Source organism: Lepisma saccharinum, chromosome 2 (genome assembly GCF_977018435.1).
Source record: "Lepisma saccharinum chromosome 2, izLepSacc3.1, whole genome shotgun sequence".
NCBI classification, from domain to species: Eukaryota; Metazoa; Arthropoda; class Insecta; order Zygentoma; family Lepismatidae; genus Lepisma; species Lepisma saccharinum.
In genome coordinates, this window is record NC_139230.1 from 176,257,632 (window position 1) to 176,285,611 (window position 27,980).

General features: G+C 36.2%; 1 protein-coding gene across 1 annotated transcript in view; it reads right to left on the minus strand.

The window, feature by feature from the left end:
* Positions 1–27,980, minus strand: part of LOC145983765 (thioredoxin reductase 1, cytoplasmic-like) — a gene marked incomplete at its 3' end in the record, with an annotated part of 38,090 nt that overhangs the window by 9,618 nt on the left and 492 nt on the right. Inside the window, exons 2-7 of the mRNA XM_083116815.1 lie at positions 15,473–15,533; positions 12,733–12,863; positions 8,872–9,049; positions 4,440–4,582; positions 3,342–3,572; positions 1,703–1,849 (exon numbers count right to left, since the gene is read on the minus strand). Of these exons, the coding sequence (XP_082972941.1) occupies positions 1,703–1,849; positions 3,342–3,572; positions 4,440–4,582; positions 8,872–9,049; positions 12,733–12,863; positions 15,473–15,533 (891 nt within the window). The remainder of the gene's footprint in view (positions 1–1,702; positions 1,850–3,341; positions 3,573–4,439; positions 4,583–8,871; positions 9,050–12,732; positions 12,864–15,472; positions 15,534–27,980) is intronic.

A 27,980-nucleotide genomic window follows, 5' to 3' on the forward strand; every position in this document is an offset into this window, starting at 1 on the left:
TTTTAACATTGTCACAAGAAAAAATCACAGTTGGTCAAGTCAGTGGATCTTGGGGACATGGCATGTCACTGGATAGGGAAATTACTCAGTGGACAGACACCTGTTGTAGAGCTGCCATGGAGATATGTGCAGTATTGAACGTTGCCCATCTTTTTGAAACTAGACATTGTCATGGATATGCGGAAAGTGATTCAGTTCCTGTGCAACAAATGTGTCCAGCATAATAGCATAGTGATCAGCAGTTATGATCAGCATGTGTAGCTTGGTAAACCCAATAACGAAAATTTTGCTTATTGCCAAAGCCCTTGACATGTCAATGGAACATTGTTTTCACTGGGCTTTGTCTGGCATCCACAGCCTGTTCATGAGATCGTCATCCTCATTCACCTTGGCCATCAGTCATGCAGACATTGTCTACACTGTGCATGATCATTGTGTTTCAGCTGCTGGACTTTCTGAAACTTTTATGAAAGGAATTTTAAATCCTGCATCAATATTCATTGCATACTGATGGATACAGTCGTAGAGATGCAAACTGGCATCGAACAAAATGCTATGGGTTTCTTCAGATGGCCTCGATATTCTCTTGTATGCAGGCACTACAATGTTGTCCTGAAAATGTTTTCTTCATAGTCAAACCAGTATCCTCCAAATTACATACCCATGCGGTTATTACATGGGCCAATGGAATGTATTCATGCAGTGCTAGATTAAAATGCTATTGAAATTTGCGACAAATAGCCACCACACAATCATTGTTCTTATCTACAAAGAACATGATACACGCCACTCCATTGCATGACAACTAACTGATAACCTGTCTCTCACAAGGTTTTGTATGTAGGTGCAGTGCCATCTACCTCACGGTGTTGCCAGTTCATGGTTTAAAATTTCCCTGTCTGTTAAGGTTACATTTAATATTTCATTAACCCTTAACCCTATCAGACACTGTTGCTTATATATTTTGTCACATACTCCAAACGATATTTCCTGCAAACATGATATTTTTCTTTTACTTTGTTTGTTTCTCTCATGTTTTTTTCATTTAACAATATTTGACTTTGTTTGATAAACAAGGTCAGGCATAAAAAACTATTTTCCATTTCACTTACGTAAACAGGCAAGCAGTGTCGGTCGGACACAGTGTACATGATATGTAAAGAAGTCTACTTGAATACGTATTAACAAATGTTTAATAAAAAATAAAGTATTTAACAAGACATCACATAAAAATATTATTAACGCTAATATAGAAAAAATGAAAAAATATATGAGCAAATAAAACTGTTTCCTCACGCTACCTTCCAGCCTAACATGTTTCATATACTATGCTGCAAAAAATACAATAACATGCAACTACGATGATGATGATGATGAATACAAGAATTATGGACATAACAATGATGATTAGGTTACATATCATGTCACTCGCTTGTTTCCACAGTGATGAAACATAAAAATCTCGCATTAGAAGGGCAAAATCCATTTAAAACAATGCAGTGTCTGACAGACACTGCTTGCCCGGACACGTTACAAAAATAGCTTGCCCAGATAAGGGTTAATCACTTTTAAAAATGGAAAACATCAAAGTTGAAATTACAACAGCAAAATACCCAGAGCACAGTTAAAGACAGTAATTTAAGGGGAAAATCATTTTGCAAAATCACTGATTGGCATATTACATAATCAATAGCAAACTAACCTTAAATAAGCCTGGCTCCCCATCCAGAATTTTATCAATTAACACTGGACAATGTTCACGGAAAAATCTTACACCACGCCGTTCCAAATGTTTTGCTATTTTGTTTGTCATTTCTTCGTCAAATCCTCGCAGCAGGATGGATCTAGTCTGGAGAAGGAAGAATTTAACTTTAGAATGAAATTTTACATTAAATCATTTAACTATTTCAAAATGTTTCAAATATACTTTTATTCTGCAGCAAGGGAGAAAGGAATGAGGATGGTGTGTTCTGCTGCAGCTTCTGAAAGAGCATAAGCTGCATATTTTCATTATTTGGAGATCAACAAGTGACACGTGCAGCTTGTCATATCACTTGTTGGCTGACACTTAGGTCTAAAAGCTCCCTTACTGGTTATGAAACTTTGCTTGATTGTAGAAGTATGGTTTTACAAGCATGTGATAATTTGGAAGTGAGTAAGGAATTAAAAATTTATTTATTTCCTTTTCCCAAAAATTCCAACAAAGTAATATTTTCCAGGAAATTCAAGTACCCCATCACTGCAAGAGATTTTTGGAAATCCTTTTTCAACAGCTGGCTATCCTGCTTTTTTAGTATTACATACATAATACAATTCAATTTTTCCCCACGATGTACATCTTAGAATTTCCCTATTCTCTTTAGTTTATTGTGTGGGAAGGGGGAGGGGCACAGAAGATTCATGATGTATTTCTGAAATGTATTTTTATGTATCTCTTTTTATTCAAACTGTGCTTCCATTAGAATCAGATCCCCTCTCTTAAAAATTCTACTGCAAACTAATCATTATATGATTTTATTTTATATCACTGCACAGAAGAGGCTTACAAGCATATAAATGTTCCAGTGGCTAGAAGTCAAAAATTATTTTGCTTCTTGTTCTTCTAAAACCATATTTTTACAAGAGAAAAGTTACATAATAAAAACAAAAAAAGCACATACAATCATGGACACTTCTGGGTTGTAACAGCCTAATAGACTTTCATGGATCATTTCAATACAAAAACGTTCATGACTGTACAGGAAAGAAACTTAGGCTTTTGCCTCTTGCACACACATATGCACAATATCTCTCTCTCTCTCTCTCTCTCTCTCTCTCTCTCTCTCAGCAGAACACTGACTATGAGTGTACATGTTTCAGATACATATACTTAACTGTAAAATTTAAAATATAGGATAATTTTAAAACATATTGCTTTATTTTGAGCCAAGAAGGTTAAGTGTTTAATCCAAATGAAATTAGCAAAATTACTATTTCACTGTAAAAACAAAGTAAAGTGCTCCCCTGTGTTTTGCACAATGCCATGAAGGCATATAGGGGGGTGTCGATTCTTGATCACGCCTGAAGGTGGGAGTGATGTGATCAGCACCATGCCCCTGACTGCCTTTACCCCCCCCCAGACCCCCATCCAGTTACCCACTTTATACTTTATACGACGCTGGGTGGGTGCCAGAACCACTTGAACAGGTGGAGGAAATCCAGTTCTCCCCTGCTGGGGATTGAACCCAGGTCTCTTGCATGGTAGTCAGATGCCCTAACGACTGAGCTACCATGGCTATTCACTATTTCACTGTATTTGGATTTATATCTAATCTTAACTTCTTCACAACTTATATTCTCACCATTAGTGTTACTTTGATCCCAAGGCCAAGGAGAAAACCTGCACATTCCAGTGCACTTGGTGATTCCCCAATAACCAAAGTCTTCTTAGGGGAATGTGAAAGAGAAACTAGGTCATCAGACGATATACAATATTCAATGCCTGGAAATTGTGGATAGTCTTCATGACCACCAACATCAATGATGATTTTATCAGATGTAACATGTTCTACAATTCCATTCTCAACTCTCACCTGAAATAGAGCAAAACCAGAGTTAGTTAAATAATCTATATTAAAAACATATTACAACGAATTGTGCTGAGACCCATTAACTCTTTAAAATAGTGGGTTTGGAGGGTAAAAATCATGGAACACTGAGCAACTGGAGTGCACATTATATGTTTTTTTTTTTTTTACTATCAACTTTCTTGACTTCAATTACTATATTATCTAATTCACTACTAATATTGTTCCATTCTATATGATTTTATTCCTATTGTATTTTATTGTACTTTCTTGATTAATTTCTTTGTAATCTTGAATTTTATTTTAATTTTTATTTGAATCTGTTCTATTGTATGAGATTTCATTCCATTTGTATTTTATTGTACTTCCTTGTGCAATTTCTTTGTAATCTTGAATTTTATTTAATTTTTATTTTAATCTGTACTTTTTGGAGTTAGTTGGTAGACCAGCAACAGCTGACTGAACCTCACCCAGCAATAAAGTCAATTCAATTCAATTCAATTCAATACTCGAATACTTTTTCTGAGTACATGGAAAGCAAAAATGTTGAAGAAATTGTTTTAAACATTTCATTATGATGAGAATAGAAAGTGGATATAAGTAAAGAAATCTAAATACAGAACAAAATATGTCGGTTGCTGTTAAAGGTAACATTCTGGAACCTACACAATGATACTGTGGCAAGAACAATGAAAAAAAATATATAGAATATTCTCTCCAACAATTCCTACAAGATTAAATTGTACCATTTAGCTAGCTCATGCAATAAATTTGTATCTGATTCATTTGTTTGCAAAATGTGTAACTGCCAAACTAATACTTGCAACAAAAGAAGCTTGAAAAAATTTGAACATGCATAAAAACTACACTTACTTTTACTGTGTGATTGTCTACAAACTCAACAAATGAGTTGTGATAAACAATTCCCTTTTCCCTCAGTATGCATCTATATCCCCAATTAAGAGACCTTATGTACTCTTGGATTTTCTTCACCATTTCAACCCATTCATGCCAAACTGGAAAAACAATGAAACAGAAGACCATACTTTATACCAAGCATCATTACACAATTGTATATTAAGACTCAAACACTTGATTCTTATGCTAAAAACAATGTTTAACCGATATCAACCTATTTACTTCAAAGGCCTGCTGCTTCATTATATACATTATGTATCCAGAAAAAAATCCAGCCACTGTTAATATAATGAGAATGGTTTGTAAAAATGAGTGGCTGACTGTTGTATACCAGTAATCAGCAAAACTGACAAATTGTATTATTGCTATTGATATGCATTACTCATGCACAGCCTCAATATTAGCCTGGCAGCCTAGGAAAGTGAACTTTAATGTACATGAATATACAATTGAATTCACTGGACAAGTAAGCTGAACACTAAATATCATTGAGTGAGCATGTGTACTGTGTGACCATCACGTTCACAATAACTGAGTGGGTAGAAGAGTGAATCTCCATCACTTGCATTAAGCTTGAGCATTCATCAATGGAAAGTACAGTATTTGGATGATTCTGAAGGACAATGCAATGAATGCAGTGCAAATAAAAGTGTGGTGCAAAAGCATCAAAGATGGCAGGGAACACTTTGAAAGTGATCTATGTTAAGCATCGGCGACTAATGGCGTGAGAACTAGATGATGATCTGTGGATTCCAAAAACCACTGTGTCGGAGGTTTTGAAGCAGGATCTTTGCAAGAAACACATCATGGCAAAATTCGTTCAGCAGGTTCTGGTACCAGAGCACAAGGAACACTATGCTGCAGTTGCTAATTAATTGCTTCAAACTGCTTCCAATGAAAAACATTTCCTCAAAAACGTAATAACCAGAGATGAATCGTGAGTCAACGGCAATGAACTGGAAATGAAGGCTCAGTCATCCCAATGGAAATCACCTGGTTCTCCACACCCGAAGAAGTCATGGCAGAGTTGCAGCAAAGTCAATACATTCTTTACTGCATTATTTGATTGGAAAGGTGTTGTCTACTCTGAGCACACTCCTCCAGAACAAACAATTAGTAAGGAGAACTACTTCAATGTTCTTTACTGGTTGAGAGATACAATATCATGAAAACGGCCACTGCCCTGATTTATCACCGTGTGACTTCTAGCTTTCTGCAACTAAAATAACCTTGATTTCAGACCATCTATGATATTTAGGAAAATAGGATGAGGCAGCTTATGTCTATTCCAGAGAACTTGGCAGAGTGTTTTGAGCAGTGGAAGGAAGAGATGCGGGGAAAAGTGTGTGAGGTCCAAAAGTGCATTCTTAGAAGGGGACTGGGTGTCATTTTTCTACATATGATATTTCTTATCTTCTTCAATAAATATTTTCTTTTCATGGTTGAATACTTCCCACACAGATCATGTATATGATCAACGTGGTACACAGGCCCTTCTGGGTTGTAACGATACCATTGAGAATCAATAGTGTAATTACAAGCCAGAAGTACCTGTGACTGTACAACTTTGCCCTTTTTTTGGAGTTAGTCCCATATTTTCTCAGGAAGATTGGATCAATAGGGAAGGTATAATCCCCACCAACACTTCTGGTGTAACAGGATTGATTGATTTGGTTTACTTTACTTTGTTTTTCTGCCACTTTGGGCTAATCACAAAGATGAGGATGAGTGATGATTAGGGTGACCATAATATTTTGACCCCAAAACGGGACATCCCAAGAATGTCAGTTACTTCCACGTTTGGCTAATTTGCAAAGATGGGGATGAGTGATGAAATTAATGAATGGACACTCACAAACATCCATGCCCAAGCCGGGATTCAACCCCGGGACCAACAACATTATTATTATTATTAATAGTAGTAGTAGTGGTAGTTTTAATATCAAAGATGTTATTAGCCTTGTAAATTATGCAAAAAGGGAGCAGAAGTTGGTGCTAAAGCATTTGTGTTTGAACAAAGGATTTGAATTATTTTTTCAATACCTTCAATTTGACATTAATAATTGAAATTAAGCACAAAAACTATTTTTGAAAGACAGAAAATACTTGATACATATGCATTCCAAATATAATTTTCTTTTACATTAACATGTATAACTTTCAGGCACGATATATGTTTCACTTATATGCAACATGGAGCAATGTAGACACTAAATTGTGTATGTATTGAAAGTTTCTTTAATGCATATTATATACAACATATATTATTTAAATACATTACACAACCAATTCATCCATCTCACAATAAACCAAAAGCAAAAATTACATAAATTGTCTCTCAAATGTGCATGCTCACTTTCCTCAAAACAATTGTTTATGCATTTAAAACAAAATAAGTGAAGACAAGTCTTATTTCTCTGTCTGGTAATTTACAATGTATTACGAGAAGAAAGCTAAATTGTGAGTGAAGCAAGCAAGAAAATTTTTGGATCCAATTTTTCGCAGGCTGAAATCAATATTGATTTAATAGGGTGCAAATAATTTCAAAGGACGCTAATGGATATTCTCTCTTAAAACTTTTGTGCCTCCCCGATGGTGTAATGGTAACATCATCCCCTTGTGATCAAGGGGTCCCGGATTCAATACCCAGTGGAGGCACATGGCACAGTGGTTCGGATCTGACTTTAAACTGTAGGTCCAGTCCCAATTAGTCTTTCTGTGCGTAAAGTCAATGTTTGCCCCCGTTTGCCCCCCTAGAACTCATTTCTGTTCAAGGTTGAGGGGCCATGCCCCCCCTGTCGTTATGTCACTGATTCCAGATGTTTTCCCACTCTGTTGTCCAGACACTAGTTTAAAAATTCCATCAACATTATTTTTTAGCATGAAGTGTTATGTCTCTCAAATTTAGATTTGATTTTCAAGCTAATTCCTAGATTTTTATAAAATGGGGCAAATAGTGTTTTTTAATAATATCGACAGGATGACCGGAACACAACTCTGAAAGAGAACTGTCTCAGTCAGAATGGGACGTATGGTCACCCTAGTGATGATAGGATGGAATTGAAAAAGGGACACTCACAAATAACACCCATGCTCAGGCTGGGATTCAAACCTGGGACCTCTGATGTCATAGCATGCATGCTGTGGAGTAACAGAGTTTTGGGCATTATTGTCAGAATAGTTATATCACTCAGTTTAACAGACATAGAAACATGGAAATTTTATCAGATTTTTCAAAGTTTAACGGCTAAAAAGAAAAATCAACAAGGATTATGTATTTGTATAATTTACACCATTCTTCTGCTCTTCTGCAACACTCCTTTTTTAGCTGTGCAGCATGTGGTGTGTGATACGGAGTGTCCCACATAAAAGCACTATGCCTCTATTAAATGATACATACGATGCATGCCAGTTTCATGTGGGACACACTGTATATTTATTTTCATTACAAAACTCACTCTCTGAAAGATTATTTACACTAGTCCCATTTCTTGTGCCAACTGGAATTCTACACTAGTATGCCTTTCCAATTGTCTTGATGCTGGGTCAACATCCAAATTTCAGAATCCGTCTAAGTATTCGAATCCAAGACCACTCACATAAAAGGCAAGCACTAAACGTTAGATTATAAGGGATCTCTGTTGGATCTCAATCAATTATATCACACTCCTCATGCTACACTTTAGGCTTAAGACTAATAGTACAGTTTGAAAATTAACTGCACCAGGTAAAATAGCACTGGCAACAAAAATATGATTGATATTAAATATAAAATTGTTTACTGCATCTGACATCCTTGGAATGTCACACGTGAGTGAGTCTTTCTCTGTAATTGTTCCACAGATTTTGTAGACTAGCCTGAAACTACTATGATGAACATACATTATGCTGATACATGTTTCATTATTGATTGATTGATTGATTTAGTTTATTTTACATCACATTTATGAAAATTTTGGCTAATCGTGAAGATGAGAATGATTCATGATATGATGAAATTGATGAAGGAATATACAAAGAACACCCATTCTCATGCTGGGATTTGAACCTGGGACTCTGGCGTTGTAGCACAGTGTGCTAACAATTTTGCCATGGAGGCTGGTGCTTGTTTCATTGTATGAAATCTCACTGCACCTAGCTTTTCACATTCATAACTCACAGGAATTCATGTTTATTTCCCAGAAGTCAAGAAATTCCCAGTCAGAAGATATCCTCCATTTACCTTGAAATTTGGGTACCAAGCATCACTTTCAAATGCAGTCAGTATATATTATGCATCTTCAGCAATGCAACGTAAGCACTATCTGAATGTACACAATGCATTGCCATGCTTTGATTACATTCAATAAAAATTCTTCACAGATGGAGAAAATGTAATGCAACAAACCTTCAATAGGCGATATATGCCAACCATAGTGGCTGGCATCACACACTGAAATTCCCAAGAGCAAAGCTCTCTGCATCAGTATTTTTGCAGTGGTCCCCATGTCAACAAAAGCTCCTTTGAGGCTGTGGGAAGATTCTATTTTACAAATCCCAACGTTCTTATTTTGGGAATTGGCCTCCTAAAATAGAAAGAATGCTATGTAAACCCTTACAAAAATGCATGCAGAAATATACATTTCAGAGTAGAATCCAAACCAATGTACAATGTGCCACAACTGAGTATCGAACACACGACCCCTTCATTACAAGGTGTCAATATTACCACTGCGCCATTGGGGAGACTCAAATAATCATGACAACAAATTATTAACATGAATGTGTGCATGCGTGTGATTCAAACAATATATAAAGGTCAAATTTCATAGGTTGCTAATATATTATGCATGATACCTGTAGCCAGGGTTGTTAAAAGGTTCAGGAATTTTAAGTAAATTCAATTCTGGCAAGCGTAAATGGGTTCTGGACCATAAAGAACCTTTTTATCTGTAAAGTATTTCAATTCGGTCCAGGAACCTTTTTTCTGAATGAATTTAAATATGGTCCAGGAACCTTTTTTTCAAACCAATTTAAATTCGGTCCAGGAAGCTTTATTCCAGAATCAATTTAAATCTTTTTTTTTTTTCCGAATCAGTTTAAATAGGGCCCAAGTTCCATATTGAAATGAAACAATATGCAATTTGTATCGAATACGGACCTGGCGATAAACAATTATCCACTTATGAGTATGAAAGACTAATCCAAGTGCTGGCTGTCTCGAGAATCTAAGGTACAAGGTAGAAATGGGCGAAACTCAAATGCTGCAGTCACATTGCCTCTTTCCATGTAGCCCCATTCTCTCACATGTATTCCTTCACTTGGTTGTAGCAGCACTGCCTGTCCCTGTTGTGATAGCTGCTGGGAACACAGCAGCCTCATGTTAGCTCATCGACGGCTCCTGTTGGCTGCGGTTCCTGGATCAGATGCCAGAGCAACACGTGACAGATTTGTTTGAACTCAATGTGATGCCACACTAATATAGTCCATTGCGTTATGTACAGTAACTCTTCGACAAGGGAGTTTTTGAATCTGGCCCATGAGAGAACAACAGCATTTTGATTTATTCCCTGTGCTACATTTTCTACAACCGCAGTGTGACATTATAATGTAAAACGTACTCGTGGACATTGTTAGAAGGCAACTTTTGATCAGTCAACCCCGGTCCAGGAATTGTAAATAAATTCAATCCCAGATTGGAAGAGAGAATCAGCAAATGTAAATAAGTTCTAGACAGTGTATAACCTTTTCATATTTACATCATTTCAATTCGGTCCAGGAACCTTTATCCGGATCAATTTAAATACGGTCCAGAAACTTTTTTTTCCAGATGAATTTCAATTCGGTCCAGGAACCTTTTTTCTGGAAGAATTTCAATTCGGTCCAGGAACCTTTTCTCCCCACATCAATTTAAAAATGGTCCAAAAACCTTTTACAGGAACAATTAAAATATGATTCAGGAACCTTTTTTCAATGTAACAATATGCAACTTGGACCGAATTTAAATTGTGAGAGAAAAAATGTTCTGGTCCTGCAGCAGAACCCAATAGAACCCATTAGATTTTATGGGTTCCTGGACCTTGAACAACCCTGCCTGTAGCATTTAATGCTAAGTGCATGTAATATGAATTATTATTATTAAATATAAATGCATGAGTTACATCAATTATTTTAAACATTGTGCACTTTGTTTCAATTTCTTTACACTACTAACCAAATTTTAACTACCACTAACTTTCATACAACAACAAGCTTCTTTTAACATTTAGCAGATGGGAATTTCTCGTGTGTGTTAACTTCTCTGGATGGGAACTTTTCATGCATAAACTTTACAAACATGCCGCAAGGTACAAAAAAAATCTTAGCAAGAGAACTGATTGTCGCAGGAGAGGTAAAATCATTATCTTTTTTTTTCAATACAACAAGACTCTTGGCAGAGGTGACATGTTGTACCTCACAATAATGAAAGTTAATGGATGAACAAAATCAAAATTTTACACAAAAATTTGTATTTGGAACTCACCTGTGGCCACCACAGTAGACCAAAATGAATTAAAAAGTGTAATATGTAACAGTGGTACTTTATCCTAACCATGCAAAGTTGCATTGAAAATAGGCTGATATTTCTTGGGGGGAGGGGGAAATAAAAATGTATAAAAAGAGCAGTGTTGCAAGCTTAAAGAATAATTGCTTCTGACATCAGCCCCATGGATGCCGAATAAACTGAATTTGCAGGAAATCACAACAAAAATCCATGTCCCCCTTTTCTAAAAAATAAATGAAAAATATGCAATTTTTTAAAAATCATAATTTTCAGATAATTTTGGAAATTAGACATCTCCCACTGGATTCCTAATTAACACACATTGTGAACAAGGTTTGTTCTCTTTGTTATCATTATTGCATGCCAAAGTAAAACATATCAGCAAAAAGTGGTGTTTAAAGGATAACATACCATTCATATCTTATCCCATAATGTTCTGAAGAAAAAATCAACATTTTCAAATTACATTTGTTAAAATAATAAACAATAAACATATTGCTTTGTCATTCCAGTATGTCATACCTTCATTTGTATACCAGGTGTGCCGGTTAATAATTCTTAATTGATCCGAAAGAAAACAAGTGTATCTGGGGAGAAAGGTAACAAATGCTTTATTCAAAGTATGTGCAATCACTATTTATACATTGTGCCCATCTGTCCATCAAATTGTTCACATTTTGAGGTGATTCAGTCAGCAAGCCATTGTTCGACATCTTCGTAATTGTTGAAGTGTTGCTGGGAAAGTGAGTGAGACATCGATGAAAACAAGTTGTAGTCCAAAGGGGCTAAGTCTGGTGCGTATGGCAGGTGTGGCAAAAATTCCCAGCCAAGTGCAGAAATGGTGTCTCTGACGCCTTTGGCTGTGTGTGATGAGGCGTTGTCGTGCTACAAAATCACTTTTCCATGTCTTGTCACCCAATCTGGGCACTTTTTGATCAATGCATGGTTCAAATTGATGAGTTGCTGATGGTAGCAAATGACATTCTCTGTTTCACCTGGTTTCAGAAGCTCATGCTACACCAAACCCTTCTGATCCCACCAAATGCACAGCATTGTCTTCCTTCCGAAGTGATTCGGTTTTGCAGTCGATGTTGAAGGTTGTCCTGGGTCAACCCATGACTTTTTGCACTTTGGGTTCTCGAAATAGATCTATTTTTCGTCCCTAGTCACTATCCGATGCAAGAAAGACTTTCTTTCATGCCGAAAAAGCAACACTTCACACACTGTTTTTTGCTTTTCCATTTGTCTGTCATTCAGATGATGTGGGGCCCATTTTCCTGCCTTCTGATTCTTTCCCATGGCATGAAGACGATCAGATATGGTTTGGCAACCAACATTTAACTTCTCTGCCAGTTGTTGTTGCATTTGCATATCGTCTTCATCCAACAGTGCTTGCAATTTGGCATCTTGGAATTTTTTTGGCTGGGCCGGGACGTAACAGTTGAAACTGTACACCAACCCTTGCTTCCAGCACCATCCAGCGACGAAATTTAGAATTATTAACCGACACACCTGGTATAAATTAACATATAAGAACTGAATTAGCATCTGCAGAAATGATGTGTTAATGGTTGCCATATGGAGGTACTTTCATTTGAAACCAGCCAACCGTAAGCATATAATTTAGGTGGTTTCACTCAAAGCTAGCCATCTGCTAAAGATTAAGCACTCAAAAACACAAATAATATGCTACATATTTCCTCTCAATACCACATATGAACTTACAAGTGAAGCTGCAATGCCACCAGGACCTCCTCCAATTACAATCAAATCGTACATGTACGTTGGCTCTGGTGGGGCTTTACCTTTGACTGAGGGTTGCAAAGTTTGTGCACCTTTCTTTCCTTGTCCATTGCCTGTTTAAATAAAGAAGAGTTTTTAACATTTCCAAGCAAACAAGCATGTACACAAATAAAGCAATATTTAGGGAAATGCTAACCCTGGCAGAAAAAAATGTACATCTCTTTGAGAAATTATTTGATCTCACTGTCTCCAGACTATATTTTTCATAGATTTATACAATATTAATTTATTTGAAATTAAATTCAGTCAATACTACTGAATGCTAGTGTCACTATATGTAATAAAATTCTTCACAATTGTCAGTTTTATCACAGTCATTACTAATTTGTAAAAATGAAATTTGAGCAACATATCTTATTGTGGTATGTTATATCTAACATTTCAAACATATAAACATAGGTCTTCTTCAGCAAGCAGCAGATCATTCTTCATATAAAATCATGTGGTATTAAATGTTAAAATGTTCAAGTTGAAAAGGTAAGAATGATAAAAGTTGAATTTCATTTGGAGTGAACAGAATAAAGTGTGGTAGACAGTGATGTGCACTGTGGAGTAGCGAGTCTAGCAGTGATAGATCAATGATCTCATGCATCTAATTATTTTCAAATCACAATATTCATTGTCTTCTTGAAGCTACCATTCATATGAATCACTTTTCTTCACATGTTTCTCACCCCCTTGGTACGATCATCAGGACAGATGGAAGGAGCTGCTCTAGCAGGCTATTCGACCACCAGATCAGTTTCAGGTAGAGGCCGCCATGGAAAGGAAACAGGAATACTTCTGTGTTTACTCTCCCACCCCCCTTGCCTCGAACCCTCTGACTTGTGCAATGGCGAAAAGCCCATGATTTCAGGTGCTCCAGTATGTCACCTATATAGAGTGATAGAGGATTGGTTTTCCCCAATTCCCCTTTCTTTTAACCAGAGAACCTCGGCAGAGCAATGTCATTATCTCTGGCCCAAAAAATAAGTGCAGCTGATTCATCAGTTCCTCTTCCTCAGCTGCATACATCATCTCCTCCCTTCTTGCATTGTTTGTTTTTGTCATGCTTAAATGTTACTTTACTTTATGATCTGGCCTACACAGGAGTTGTAGTATACAGAAAATAGTGACAGGGAAAAATAGTTTGTAAAGCAATGACATGGTATGCTACAGAACCAGGTTCAAGTCCTGGTCGAGCCTGCATTTTTAACAGAGATTTAATATAACTGTCCTGAAGAAAATTCCTGGTGTTTCAGTTTGAAAACATGATTTCTTCTTACACTTTTAACCTACATGGGTTCAATCCATATCTTTTAATTAAGTTCTGAAGAAGGCGATAACATGGACAGTTGTGAAGAACTTTATTTCTAATTGAAATGTGAAACATTATCAAAATCTCTATACGTAACCAGAAAAAAAAGAACTTGTGGAAAGAGTAGTAGGAAGCAAAGCCATAAGCAATTTACACAAAATAAATTTCAAGCTGATTATAAAATTGAGTGATAAGACACACTCTCTCTCTCTCTCTCTCTCTCTCTCTCTCTCTCTCTCTCTCTCACACACACACACACACACACACACATCAACTACCATACAACACAAACAAATTGTAAAGGGTTCATTAGTAACAATTTGAAAGAAGTATATTCAAACCATATTTGCAATTACATTTACTTCAATTTTGACAATGTGACACGTGTTTATTATGTTAATTACACTAATATCATCTAGGAAAGACATGAAAATGGAGTAGAAATTATAAAGAATATAGTGCATGCTTTGAAACACAATAGTATTAATAGTTTGTGAATTGTTGGCGTACTCTTATGTAAAACTGTAATGCTAATATAGTATAACTGCGGATTGCAAGAAGAAAATTAAATAAGTTCATGTTCATTGCCCATTTTCATGTATTTCTTTTTAATTTAGGGTGCCTTTTAAGTGCCTATTTTAGAGCCTTTTCTTATTTTATAGTGCATTTTAAGTGCCTATTTCAATTATTTTTGTTGTCATTGCATAAATGAATGGGTCTTTTGGCAGGCTCCAGAATTCTTCAGTCTGCAATACTGAGTAGTTTTGGATTTGATGCAAGGCTACCAGAAGTCCCAATTTAGTTGGGACAATGCATTCATTTTAATCCCTGCCCAGATTTTACTTGAAGCAGCCGTCATGCTAAAATGAATGGTTTCTATTTTTTTGTTATTTCACATTTAGACATGTTCTCTATATAAATTAAATGATGTGTATTAGCAATTATTATTATTATTACTCATCCTCATCCTTGCGATTAAACTTGGCAGAAAAGTGACATAAAATATCCTAATTCAATCAACCTCACAGCACTTCAGATCTTCTCTTTGTTCCACATTTTTTATTTTGATAATGAATATATACTGCTATATCTCTATTCTTCACCTTATTTTTACCTATTCATAAAATAATAACAATACAGTATTAATTAATTTAATAGACCTATAAATTATATTAATACATTAATTTAAACATATATTATTATTATTTAAATTTTCTTATTATTATTATTTTCTCTGATACTCTTGTTCGAACCCCAATAAATACGTATATTTATATATACATACACCTGGTCCCTCACTCAAAAAATCCTGGGTATGGGCCTGATTTGCCCATAATAACAAAGATTATACAACTATCTACTTACTTTCATGGTTCAGATTCCTACCAAAGCATCGAACATCTGGCTCAGTAAACAAAGTCTTTCCCTAAAAGAGAGACAATACAGGGTGTTCAAACAGTCATGAAACTGAGATTTTGAATTCATATAACTTTTGTACAAAAATTGATAGAGACATAAACCTTACAGTGGGTATTAACTTTGTGTACATGGATGTTTTTTGGACATTAAACAAGAAAATTATTTTCTACATGAGCATTCAGTGTGGGGGAATAATTACTAAGATGTAAAAAAAAATGTACAAAGTAAAAACAAACATGAATAAAGGACAGTTGTGGAGTAGCTTGCAATATTTTTTTATGTGTAATCAATGATCTCGGAGGGTATTTATCATATTGATGAAAGAACGATAAATTATTACATGGTTCATGAATTACAGGATAATTTAAGGGGTTAATTATGACATATTCATAAAAAATGTGTATTTCCTCAAAATTACGAGGTGTACTGCCAACATTGATTGTGTTAGAGGATAGTACAAGGTGTGCCAGACATGCTATGATATTCAATAGATGCCCAGATGAAATAAAAGTTTAAAATTTATTACATATAAGGATATTTTCCAACAACTATCCAAGCGCTTCAAACAACAAAGTTGAGACACTGAGAGGGTTAATCACTCCTTCCTTTCTTGTCAATATCGCACTATTCTTTACTTTCACATACATACTCAATTAATCAATCAATCTTTCTGTATATTTCTCTCCGATGGCATAATGCTGATGCCTCATAATGGACAGATCCTGGATTCTATCCCCATTGGAAGTACAATGTACACTGGTTTGAACTCCACTTTAAACTTTAGGTCTAGTCCAAATTAACCTACCTGAGCATAAAAGTGAGCTTAAAATATGATATGATGAAACTGATAAAGAAATTCTCACAATGAACACCCATGACAAGTTCGGGATTCAAACCCAACACGTCTGGTGTCTGCACTACAACCCTTTGAATGTGGGGTTAGGTGAAGGAAGGGGTCTACATAACATCTGATAAAACAGGATCTCCAGGATGTGCTATGTCACATCACAGCTGCCATATGATTTGCTGTGTCAGATATAGAGTGAAATGGACTTGGGATAGATGTGTGCCATCTGACACATTGAACATTTGTAAGATGTGAAATCATAATTCGGTAAATGCGTCTTTCATTTTAATATTTGATTGCATGTGTATATCTCACTCTAAAAAAAACAACCATTTATATAATATTTCACGGACTTTGTGAATATATCACTGCAAATAGCCCTCCAGTGACACGGCAGGAAAGAATTAATAGGGAGGAAGAGTAAGGGGATTATTTTCTGAGTGAGCGGTCATATTTAGTATCACTCAAGGTCCGTTAACTTGTTTGCCACCTGCTTTGGAAGGTCCGTTCATAACACCTCTTTTGAGCAAGCCGAGGTGGTTGTAAAACTGTGAAGTCATAGGGATGATAGCTTGCTGGGGAAAGTTTGGTATCTGCTAGTTTTAGCAAGGGAAATGTGTTTCTGTGTTCTTTCCTTGCTCTTGTATTCATGTATTTCCAGTTATTCTTTTATGCAATTCATATCGTAGTGTCTGAGTGACAATAAATAATGTCTCACTGTGCTGAAAGCACATGAATATCTCAAGAAAATGAAAAATTCAGATATTGTTTACCGTATATTTACATTCGGTGAGAAGTTCCGAAAGAGCAAATGCTATTGAAAAGACAAATTTCAGGTTGGTATTTTTCTTCTTATACCAGAATGCTACGAATGTTATTTAAAACCCGAAATAGTAGGAATTACACTACAATGATAATCACAGTTACACTAGCTTAGTGATGATAACAGTGATCTTGCAAGACATGTGAAGTTGGGATTGGATTGGAAAGATTTTATAAAATGTATCATTAACATATTTTCTGTTCAATGGTGTTATTGTCTATTTGATGCCTACTTCATTAAGTTAGTACCGATTTTCTGAAGCCAGGTGCAGATCCATGGGGATGGTGACAAAACTGTGCCTTCCCAACTGCTAGCACTAGTCCTTACTTTATGACATTATTATGCCTAATAGGGGCCTCCTTGATGGTGCAGTGGTAGCATCGTCACCTTGTAATCAAGGGGTCCTGGGTTTGATACCCACTGGAGGCACATAGTGGTTCGGATCCCATTTTAAACTGTAGTTTCAGTCCCCATTAGCCTTACTGTGCATAAAGTGGACTTAAAACACCAAATCAATCAACAAATATATTGAGCCCAATATTTTTTTAAAGACTAAAATATTCTGTCTGATAAACCAGTTTAACATGCTAGATAATATTTCTTAAAGCTTGTTTTAAGCCAAATTTGTGCTCATAGTAGGCTAATTTGAACTGGACCTACAGTTTAAATTTGGATCTGAACTAGTGTCTAATATGCCTCAAAAGTGGATCAAATTTGAGACCCCTTGAGATAATATATTTTTGTTTTCTTTGTTTAATCACTTAGTAATTCTCATCATTCATTATATTATATATAATATAAATATTTTTAATCAATCAGTTTAGCATGGTAATGGAAGAAGTTATGAAAATGACATAGAATTGCCAGTACCCGGGCCATATTTTTGCAAAACAATACAGTATGGAAGTTAGATTGGTTCCTCTATACAGTACTACATAATCTATATATATAAAAATGTATGTATGTATCTGTGTGTGTGTGGTAAGACCCCCTGGCACCCCTAGGGGTGGGGTGGGAAGGGGTGACATGTAAAAATAATCGAGAACCACCGATATTAAATTCAGCACAAACAGACATCCATGACTCTATGCAATACGCACAACGATAATATTTCTCAGGTTGCCTAACATTCAGGCTATGTTGCGAATGGAATCCATAGTTTTCGTGACACTCCCAATGGGGTTCAACTCCAAGTTCATCACCTATCGACATGGGAGGGGAGGGGGTGAGAGGGAGTGAAAAATAAAATGCCACAAATGACCTACATTAGTGTCAAATCCATGTTTTTCGGAGTTGCTAAGCTAATTGGTGACATTCACGATCACATTTAAAATTAGTTACATTTTACATTATAGTTAGAATTCATTATTTTCCTGTCTAATAAAAGATTGGGATAAATAAATACCCGGGCAATGCAAGGTAATCACCTAGTGTTTACATAAAACAGTCCAAATGTAAATTAGAATAACTGTGAGGGGGGTACTAGAGTTAAATGAGGACTAAAAGTGGTAAACATTGTAAGTGCCAAAAGCAAAAGTGTTGTTAAATCGCATCGTTCAGCACATCAGCCCGTAAGAATGTGTACAGTCAGAGAAAGTAGTTCTTGGGCCACGAGACCTACGATATCGTAACATCTTATAGCCAGCCTGTTGTCTATGCAACCCAAGTAACAAAATTGTCGCTTAGGTTTGCCTGGCGGACCTGGATTCTTGGGAACGATTGAGTATTGGCAGCAGCGCGAGTCATACCCCCAGGACCAGCCATAACAAACAACAGCTGGGTGCTGTGAGACCACCAGAAAAAGTTTCAGGAATTGGTTTCTTAACAACAGCTACTTGTAAGGAAATGTTCTCTTTACTGATATTAGAGTCATTGTCAAGAAAGTTCACTGAAATGGTGGTTTTCATGGAATCATCATCACGCAACACACATGCTGTCAACCCAGAAGTCTTTGAAAAAGATTGGAGTTAAAAACAACTACTTAACAAATGATAAGACGAATCGATATTCATTAGTCCCAACTTAGAATTTTGTGTAAGGAATGGATCATCATGTCCTATCATCCATTTCATAGCTTCATTAATCATCCTTATCGCCTATGTTGACGCAAGTGGTAGAAAAGCTATATAAAATTAGCAAAATTAAGAAATTAATAAATTACATTTTCAGCGATTTCACGCAGCGACTCAGTTGCATGTAGACAAAGTTTCATTAATCAGGAACCAAGGGCCCACTCGTTCTGCTTCATTGTCATTTTCCCTCCACTTTGCCTGTCGCGATTAACCTGATGTTGATTAAAGCAACATTAATTAAAACAACCAGCCAACGAAACAATCCACAAAGTGCACCAAAGCGGCGCATATTATGAATAGGTAAACTATGTGATATTATGCTAATTTAGAATTTAATAATAAAAATGGGAATTTTGGAGGGTTCAGTTAAGTGGCTGCACATCCATTATGTAATCGTGATATCATCAAATTGTACTAAGTGTGTCTACACCTACGTAAAGTGTCAGTCCCCTGATGGAATATGTAGCGCAAAGCCAGGGCTTTAAGATCAAATTTGTTTTGTTAATGTTTTTATTAGTAATTACCTCAGTTTTCTTCCTCTGAAGTTAAATTATTCATGACGATGATTTATGATTACATTAAAGACATGAATGAACATACACAATGAACCCATTTTGGTCGAAACTCGAACTCGGAACCTTGTTCGGCAAGAAATACAGATATCCGTAAGGCATGAGTGTTTCATTGGAGATGTTCCTCTACTTCCGTCATTTTATCACTAATATATTTTTTTATAATATAATAAATCACAACTACCTAAAAATAAATATTATTTTACATTTTCACATAAAGGTAAAAAAGGTAAAGTGCTCCCCTGTGCTTAGCACCACGCCATGAAGGCGTATAGGGGGTGTGGGGGCAATGCCCCACACTTTCTTCATCTGGTCATGACTGGGGGTGATGTGATCAGCATCATGCCCCTGACTGCCTTAACCCCGCAGGGTTTCCCCCGGGTACCCACGTCATTCTATGCTGGGTGGGCACCGGGGCCACTTCCAACGATAGAAAAGTTCCTGGATTTGACATGCATTTTGACATTTTCACAGGCACATGTTTTTCTTATGGTTAGAGTGTGAACTGGCACCTGTTTATTTAGATTGTTCTTTATGTTGTGTGTGTGTAGTTAAAGATAGGAAAATGGTTGTGGAACGATTAGGGCTATAAGAATTCCATATGTGACAGAGTGGTTAGCACAGTGTGCTATGATGTCTGATGTCCTGGGTTTGAATCCCATCGTGCATATGGGTGTTCTTTATGAGTGCCCCTTCATCAATTTCATCATATCACTTATCCTCGTCATCGTGATTAGCAAAAGGTGAAAGAAAAATGATGCTAAATAAGAAAATAAAAAGAGGTTATAAAAATCATTCTTATTTCCGGATGTGTCCTAGATTTTATAGTTGTGTCTGGCCTCTGGAAGGAATTTGAAAGAAATCACAAATGTCTTATACATATTTTGGGTATCACGCAACTTCAAATTAGATGGAGAAACAGAAAATCTGAGGGGAGTCTGAGATAACGTGGTTCCTTGGAGAAGTATGCTTAAATCAAAGAGTGTGCATGGTTGCTACTGGATGTTTGGAAAAACAATTACAATCCCAGCTCAGAAATTACTTAACGATTTTCTAGATCCTGAAAAGTCCGGATATATGTATAAAAATGCTTACTTGTGAAGTTTTATCGATACTATAAGTGTCGGTAATTTGTTCAGAGTAACAAGTTTCATTCCAGAAATTACATAAGAGAAATAAGGCACACAATTCTGTTTTTCCCAGTGTCTAGTAGTTTTTTACATTTCAATAAACAAGAACTTCCAGACTTTGTTTACGAAATTGTAAACTTTTTTCTTCCCGAATTCATGGATTGTTTTCTCTTCCTGGCCCCATCTCGTCGAAAAACGTTCTGTCTTGTCTACACAAGTTGAAATCACATATGGCCGTGCTATTAATTAGCAGCTGAAAAATTTTGAACTCAACCGTTCACTTCAACATTAATTTTTGAGCTGAAGATGTCATATTCTCGTTATATGCTAAGATGTCCTAGTAACCTATTATATTTACTGCAAATGCGTTAATGCCCAACATTTTGAGACAATTAGTCCTACTTTCTGCTGAAGAGTGATATGATAGCCCTATGTGTGATGAGAACTGTTTTTACTCAATTTCTGATATATTTATTCCAGCATTTCCTTCAACTTCTATTACCTTGTTATTGCCTCCAATGCTTACACAACTTTACCTTCGTGCTCGACCTTTGGGCTCAGAAATGTTTACAACACCCCCATCTCCCGCGTGTAAATAGTAGGCAACAACACTATGGAAGACCATAATGTATACAACTTGTTTACAACATATTTTATGAAAATATTAGAATGTTAGATTGATATAACTGTGGATTGGAACGAATGAAATAAAATACCGGTTTTATACACACACTGGAACGAGTGCAGGCCTGCAGTGAGACTCTGGCAGTGAAGGTCACTGATCGAAGCAGTTGGTGCTTGCTTGCTACAAGCAGGCACCTTATCTTTGATCAAGGAAACACTGAAATCTTTGTTACATTTTGTTTCGCCAGACTAATGGTGAACATTTACAGGAACATAAGGAGTAGTATCGTATTCTATTAGAATTAGATTTCGTGACGTTTAAAAGATATCATAACAATATGAAAATCTCTTTTGTGACCTACACTGAACTTATGTTAAAGTTTCATTGACATGTGAAAGTGGAAATTTAGAGATCCTTCTTCCTTACGATTTCTAAACAACCGAAGAGTGTGGTGAAAGTGAAACTACTTATTGTTCGCAACGATGATATGTATTATACAAATGGTCTCTAATCAAAAACCCTATTACATCACAGGAAGTGATTTTTAAGCCAATTCTACCACGTATCCAATGTAACCAATATTCAGATTGATTCCAAACTTCTCTTTTGGTTATTTTGTGTCACATTTTTACCTCTTGTGATAATCGCGATGATGAAGATGGGTAATGATACGAACGCAATGCTACATCTAAGCCTGAACAGGTTTTGAACCTGCATCCTCTGGCTTTGTAGAGAGTTACGGTGATTTTGATTTTTACAATGCTGGGTGGGCACAGGAGCAGCTTGAACAGGTCGGTGATCTAACCCAGATCTCTCGTATGGTAATAAAACACCCTAACGACTGAGCTACTGCGGCACATATAGTATAGTAGCCTATGTAATTAAGGCAAAAGATTGTTTTAGCATTTCGTTCAACGTTTTTAGGCAAATCATTTTTGGAGATATAACATGTAGCTCTCGTCGGTTCTGCAACCTGGCTTGAGAAAAGGCAATTTTCTGACGAATAACATTCCACCTGAAAAGTCACGTAACTTTCCTACATTTCCTGTGCCTGTTGGCTTTTGCATGAAAGAAGAGTTGCTCTTGAGACAGACAGAATCACCCGATCACCTAATGGTGCAATGTGTGTTGCCTACCCTTAAGGCATTATTTACTGCCATTAAAGTCTTATGGGGAAGAACTTTTTTCCATCACTGTACACTAGTGACCTCTTTACATTCCCTTTGAACTACTTAGAGGGCTACCAGCCACATTTCATGTTTAGCACATTATAAAGCATGGCACATTTCACAGTTTAACGTGGAAAACGGTGTTTGAATTATTGTGGCACTTACAGCATTTACCAATTTTAGTCTTCAATTTGCCCCTCTAAACTGTAATTTCTGGATCCACCACTGTCTGAAGCACAAAAAGCTACAATCTTTTACTGCTCCATACTGTTGTGATTTGGAAAGTTCAGAGTCAGAGTTAAAGTTGATGCCAAAAGTAATGGCACACCATAAGGCAGAAAGAAAACTCAAAATTAGGACCCTTCAGCAGCTGCTTGAAATGGTTGAAACATTGTGTTACTGAAATATGCATACTCGCACCTGCACTTGATTGCAGCAAACCAAGTGTTACCTTTGAAATCACATTGGAAATGAGGTTGAGTGCTCCATCTGTTCCGTCCCTTGAGAAAAATATTGCAAAAATCTTTGGATTTAAACAGGGCTGTATACAATTTCTTCTAAGATCAGCTGTAATTTTCTGCTGCACTCTCTAAATTATGTAATATTATAAAGTTAATGTCAATTGCATGATTGGGAGTCATTCCACCCCCAATCACCTAAATACGTAGTAATACTAGAAGTGCCATATTCACATTCTGTCATGTGGTCACTTTCATGTTCACTTTCATCACTAACACATGTCTGTCTCTCCTCCCCTTCATTAACCCATGCGGGTTCAATACCCGGTGGAGGCACATAGCGGTTTGGATCCCAATTTAAACTGTAGGCCCAGTCCCGATTAGGCTTACTGTGCATAAAGTGGACTTAAAACACCAAATCAATCAAACTCAACCCACTTCCGAATAACATCTGAATCTGCTGGGTGCTCTGTCTTTCTTGCTTTGATATTTTTAAATATATGTAAACCAGTTACTAAGTTTTTCCACGAGACTTACTGTTAAAGGTTCTATTCATTTCAGTGGCCCCTGCTACTATCCACTTGGGAACTTTCTTCACTGTTGGGCTGGTTTCGGGCTCCTGTCGTTTTTTTGTGTGCAACTAGTATGAGCGCTGGTGTACCCAGTTTATCTGATATGTTTTCTGCGAGTGCTTGGTTTCAGTTGCTGCAGTAGCAGGAGCCAAATGGGATGTACCTGGCCACTGTCAATGTTTAGTTAATTTAGTTAGTTAAGTTCATAATTACATGTCTCTCTTTGATTTTGGTGTCAATTAGCGAGTGTGGTGTATGCCTGACAAATTTAATTTGACCGAGTGTTTGTTGCACAGGTGTGTCAACAGACCTTTTCTTTTTCAAAATACACAGCATAAGAAATATGCAATTTAAGAGATTCTGTCAATTGGCTTATATTATACTGCAACTTTTGTTACTTGTAATTTTCTTGAGAATAAATATACAGGATGCTGCCACACAACATTGTAAACTTTCACACAGTGTAGACAACAAGGTGAACAACTCTTTTTGGTGACGCTTGGCACATTGAGGACTCATTTCAGTGCTAAAAGTCATCAAAAAATGGCTCTTCTCATTTTGAATGTATGGAACCCATGATAGCTTCTTGGTTGCCACTGACATTTACTTTTATAGTTAGATAAGATTCTAAAAAGCATGGTATGGAAACAGTATCATGTAAGCATAGATATTGTCAGTGTGAAGTCACTTATCCTAACATTTTCCTTCAGAAAATGCATTTATCACTACACACACATAAATACACACATATATACATATATTCCTATTTGACATGTTTTCATAAAAGAAAGAATTTGTAGGATTTGTAAGGGACATTTACACCAAAGAACATGCATAATCCATCCGAATAGTAGTACCAATTCACTATCCAACACAATAATAAATGTCGACCGACAACGGTAAATCCTTGTCATGTGGTTGCATACATACAGGATAGCAAATTTCATTTTTCAAAGATTCGTAGAATTAAAAATGAGCAAAATGAGAAGTCAAAAATTGTTTGTTAAAGCCTGTTTTAAGTCCACTTTATATGCAGATAGGCTAACCTTAGCACCATAGCTGACCTTACAGTTTCAAGTGGTATCTGAACCATTGTGCAATGATAATCCATGGGATTGAACCTGGGACTATTAAATTACAAGGCGAGAGCTATCAGGGAGGCCCAAAATAAGCAAAACAAAATGTGTACGTCTTCATGTCCTTCTAAGCATTCACGTGGATCTTCGTGTGGTTTGCTTTCGCTGTTGTCAATAGTTTAATAGACCTATGTAGAAATGAAACTATTGATAACATCTAGACAACTGGGAAATCAAACCACATAAAGAATGCTCTAGAAGAAATTCTAAGCATACGAAATTTTTCAGATTTAGGAATATACTAGTGGTTTTTCAAAAGACAAGGAAAATTCTAAAAGCGTTGCCCTGGCACTGGCCAAAGGTCCAGCGTTAATGCACAGTTGGTTGCTGCGGATCTGTTGTCAGAGTAGGGATGCCTTTGACAGCAATGGGTTGCTTCTTTCACATGGTAATTACTGTAGCCAACTTGATTTTGTAAAACCACACCTGGTCCCTCCTCATCCGACTTGTAACTTAAAATTGTGAAATACTCCATATAATTGTACATGGTTAGGTTTGGGACTGATATTTATTTTTAACATGCTAGTTTGCTATTTGCGTGTGCATAAAAATTGTTTTTACTAATAAAAGTGGTGAAAGTACTCAGAAATAGCAGGTTTTTACTTACGCTGAACATACTTTGTGATCAAATATCTGTTACTAGTTTTCCGCATACTGGAACCAAATTTATATTACATAACACATTGAAATATGTCGATTAAATATTCAACATAATTCTCAAGGAGGAAGGGTACAGTGGGTTAAAGGCCCCTAGCTCTTTTGCATTAATGTGGTTTGGCAACACTGCATAACCTGTCTTGTGAGAGTTTGTTTTGTGTGGAAGTTGTATTCTAAATTGATTCTTAAGTCTTCTTATGTGGAAGATGTATTCTAAATTGATTCTTAAGTCTCTTTATGTTCTGAAATGTCCTGCTCAGATCGGCTTATGTGAATACCTCACAAAGTAAATACGATACGAAGGTGTCTCATGAGCCAACAAGAAACTATCCATGTTATTGACAAAGATATGTGTACAGGAAAGTGTGGCAGATCAAGTTTTAAGTATAAATGGGGAATAAAAAATATTTGGCTGGACATAGCAAACTTCATGTGTTCACAGGACAAATGTTAGCTGCCTGTAAAGCACATCTCTGGCATACGTTTTTGCATATATTCATCCAGAATTCATCCACATGTACATGCACTGTACCCTTCTCTCTCTATCCAGACCTTGTACAGCCCTAATTTGTGATTTCTAACACTGAATTCCACAGTTCAAAACAGTGGGCCAATTTCAGGCATTTGCAGGTGCCTGTCCAACACTTGACTGTAACGTGAACTTTATTTCACTAGGGTAGCCATGAAATGTCCTATTTAGATCTGGAGCAAGAAACTACTGATTAGAAAAGGGGGTAGGGTCAGAAAAAGAAGTACCATATTTACACGTGTATAGTGCACAACATAGTGTTTGATGGGTAAATGTGACAAAAAATTATATCTCTTATATAATGCGCAATACAATCCAGGTTCAAGAAATGGCTTTCTTAGTTGTAGGTCGTAAAGCTTTTGCTATGCTGATCAAGAGTGAGTGACATCACACTTATTTAATGAGTCACCTGTTGCTATGTGGAGCAAGAGGAAAATATCCTGTGTGAACAATAAGTCTCCAACTGATGCCACCTCCCCCTCTCCCTCCATTGTGTTTAGCATCCCAAAGTTTTCACTCTTTAACCACCTTATTTATTCTGTAATGGTACAATTACATTATAGTAGTAAGCAGCACAAGATTTCTTCCATTAAGGAATTTACACACTCCATGTATGTCATATTATTTGGCCAGTAATACATTTTAATTTTTATTATAATTTTCCTTGTTTTATTTCATCCGAAGTACCATAAAAATCAGAACGTTCCTTCATTTTGTGATGAACTTATTTCAATCGCATTTCACATTAGTGCCATTATCTTAAATGGAATACTGTTTCCATATTCAGAAACGGAAGGATCTAAGCTTTACAACAATATATATAACATGACAGGGTTCCTTAAACATGAAAAATCAATGCAAGTGTCCCAAAATCATGGAACGACCCTGAACAGTTTCATGTTGGCTGTCTGAATTATTCTGTGCATAATGCGCACCAGTTTTGGGGGCAAAAAAATTTGGAAAAAAGTGTGCATTATAGATGAGTAAATACGGTAATAAGAATCTTGTTGGACTAGAGACCGCACACATGTTGAGCTCTCTGAGAAAGTATTAGATTAACCACAGCATCAATATGACAACAATCATGTGGATCGCCATCCTTCAAAAGCAATGTTTGTAACCACAATAATTTCATACTATTTTGTAATAAATTTTACCATAATGCCTAGCCCCACATTCAAATAATGAAGCACACTTAATATATGTAAGCAGTGTTCTAGTTTCAAGGCTCGAGGGTAAAATATTGTGCGAGATATTTTTGTCATTGCCTTTATGACGGTCCTAAGAATGTAAGTTACCCCAAGCATCATATTTGTTAAGGCACGGAATCTCATCATTGTACTTACATTCTGGTTTTGGAAGTCAAGTAGAAAAATTGCTGACATTCTGTATTGGCCTTAAGAAATACACATGCTTGCCAAATAACCGTCAAGTAACGCAAAGTGCTGCATTGACCTCTGACTAAAATGAAATATTTAACATAGTACTTTTTCTTGGTGCAACTAGACAAAAGAATTTCTTGTTGACTGAATCACTACATTTGGATATAATAAACAATATGAAATGTAATATTTTATTAATGACTAAACCTCAAATCAAGAACTTGATTGACGCACTAATATTTACGTCCTAATATTTGTATCCGAAAACTTAGTTATAACTCAAATACATAATGGTCATATGTAAATTGAAGATTAAAGTTTACCATTTAATTACTTAAATTTTCACTATATACACTGCTCTCCATAAATTAAGCAACAAAAGGTGATCATCCAATAGAAACAAACACAAGGCCGGAGGGTGTACATATTTTATTTGTAACGAAAGTGACCGTTGTCTGACACTAATAAGGGATATGATCCCT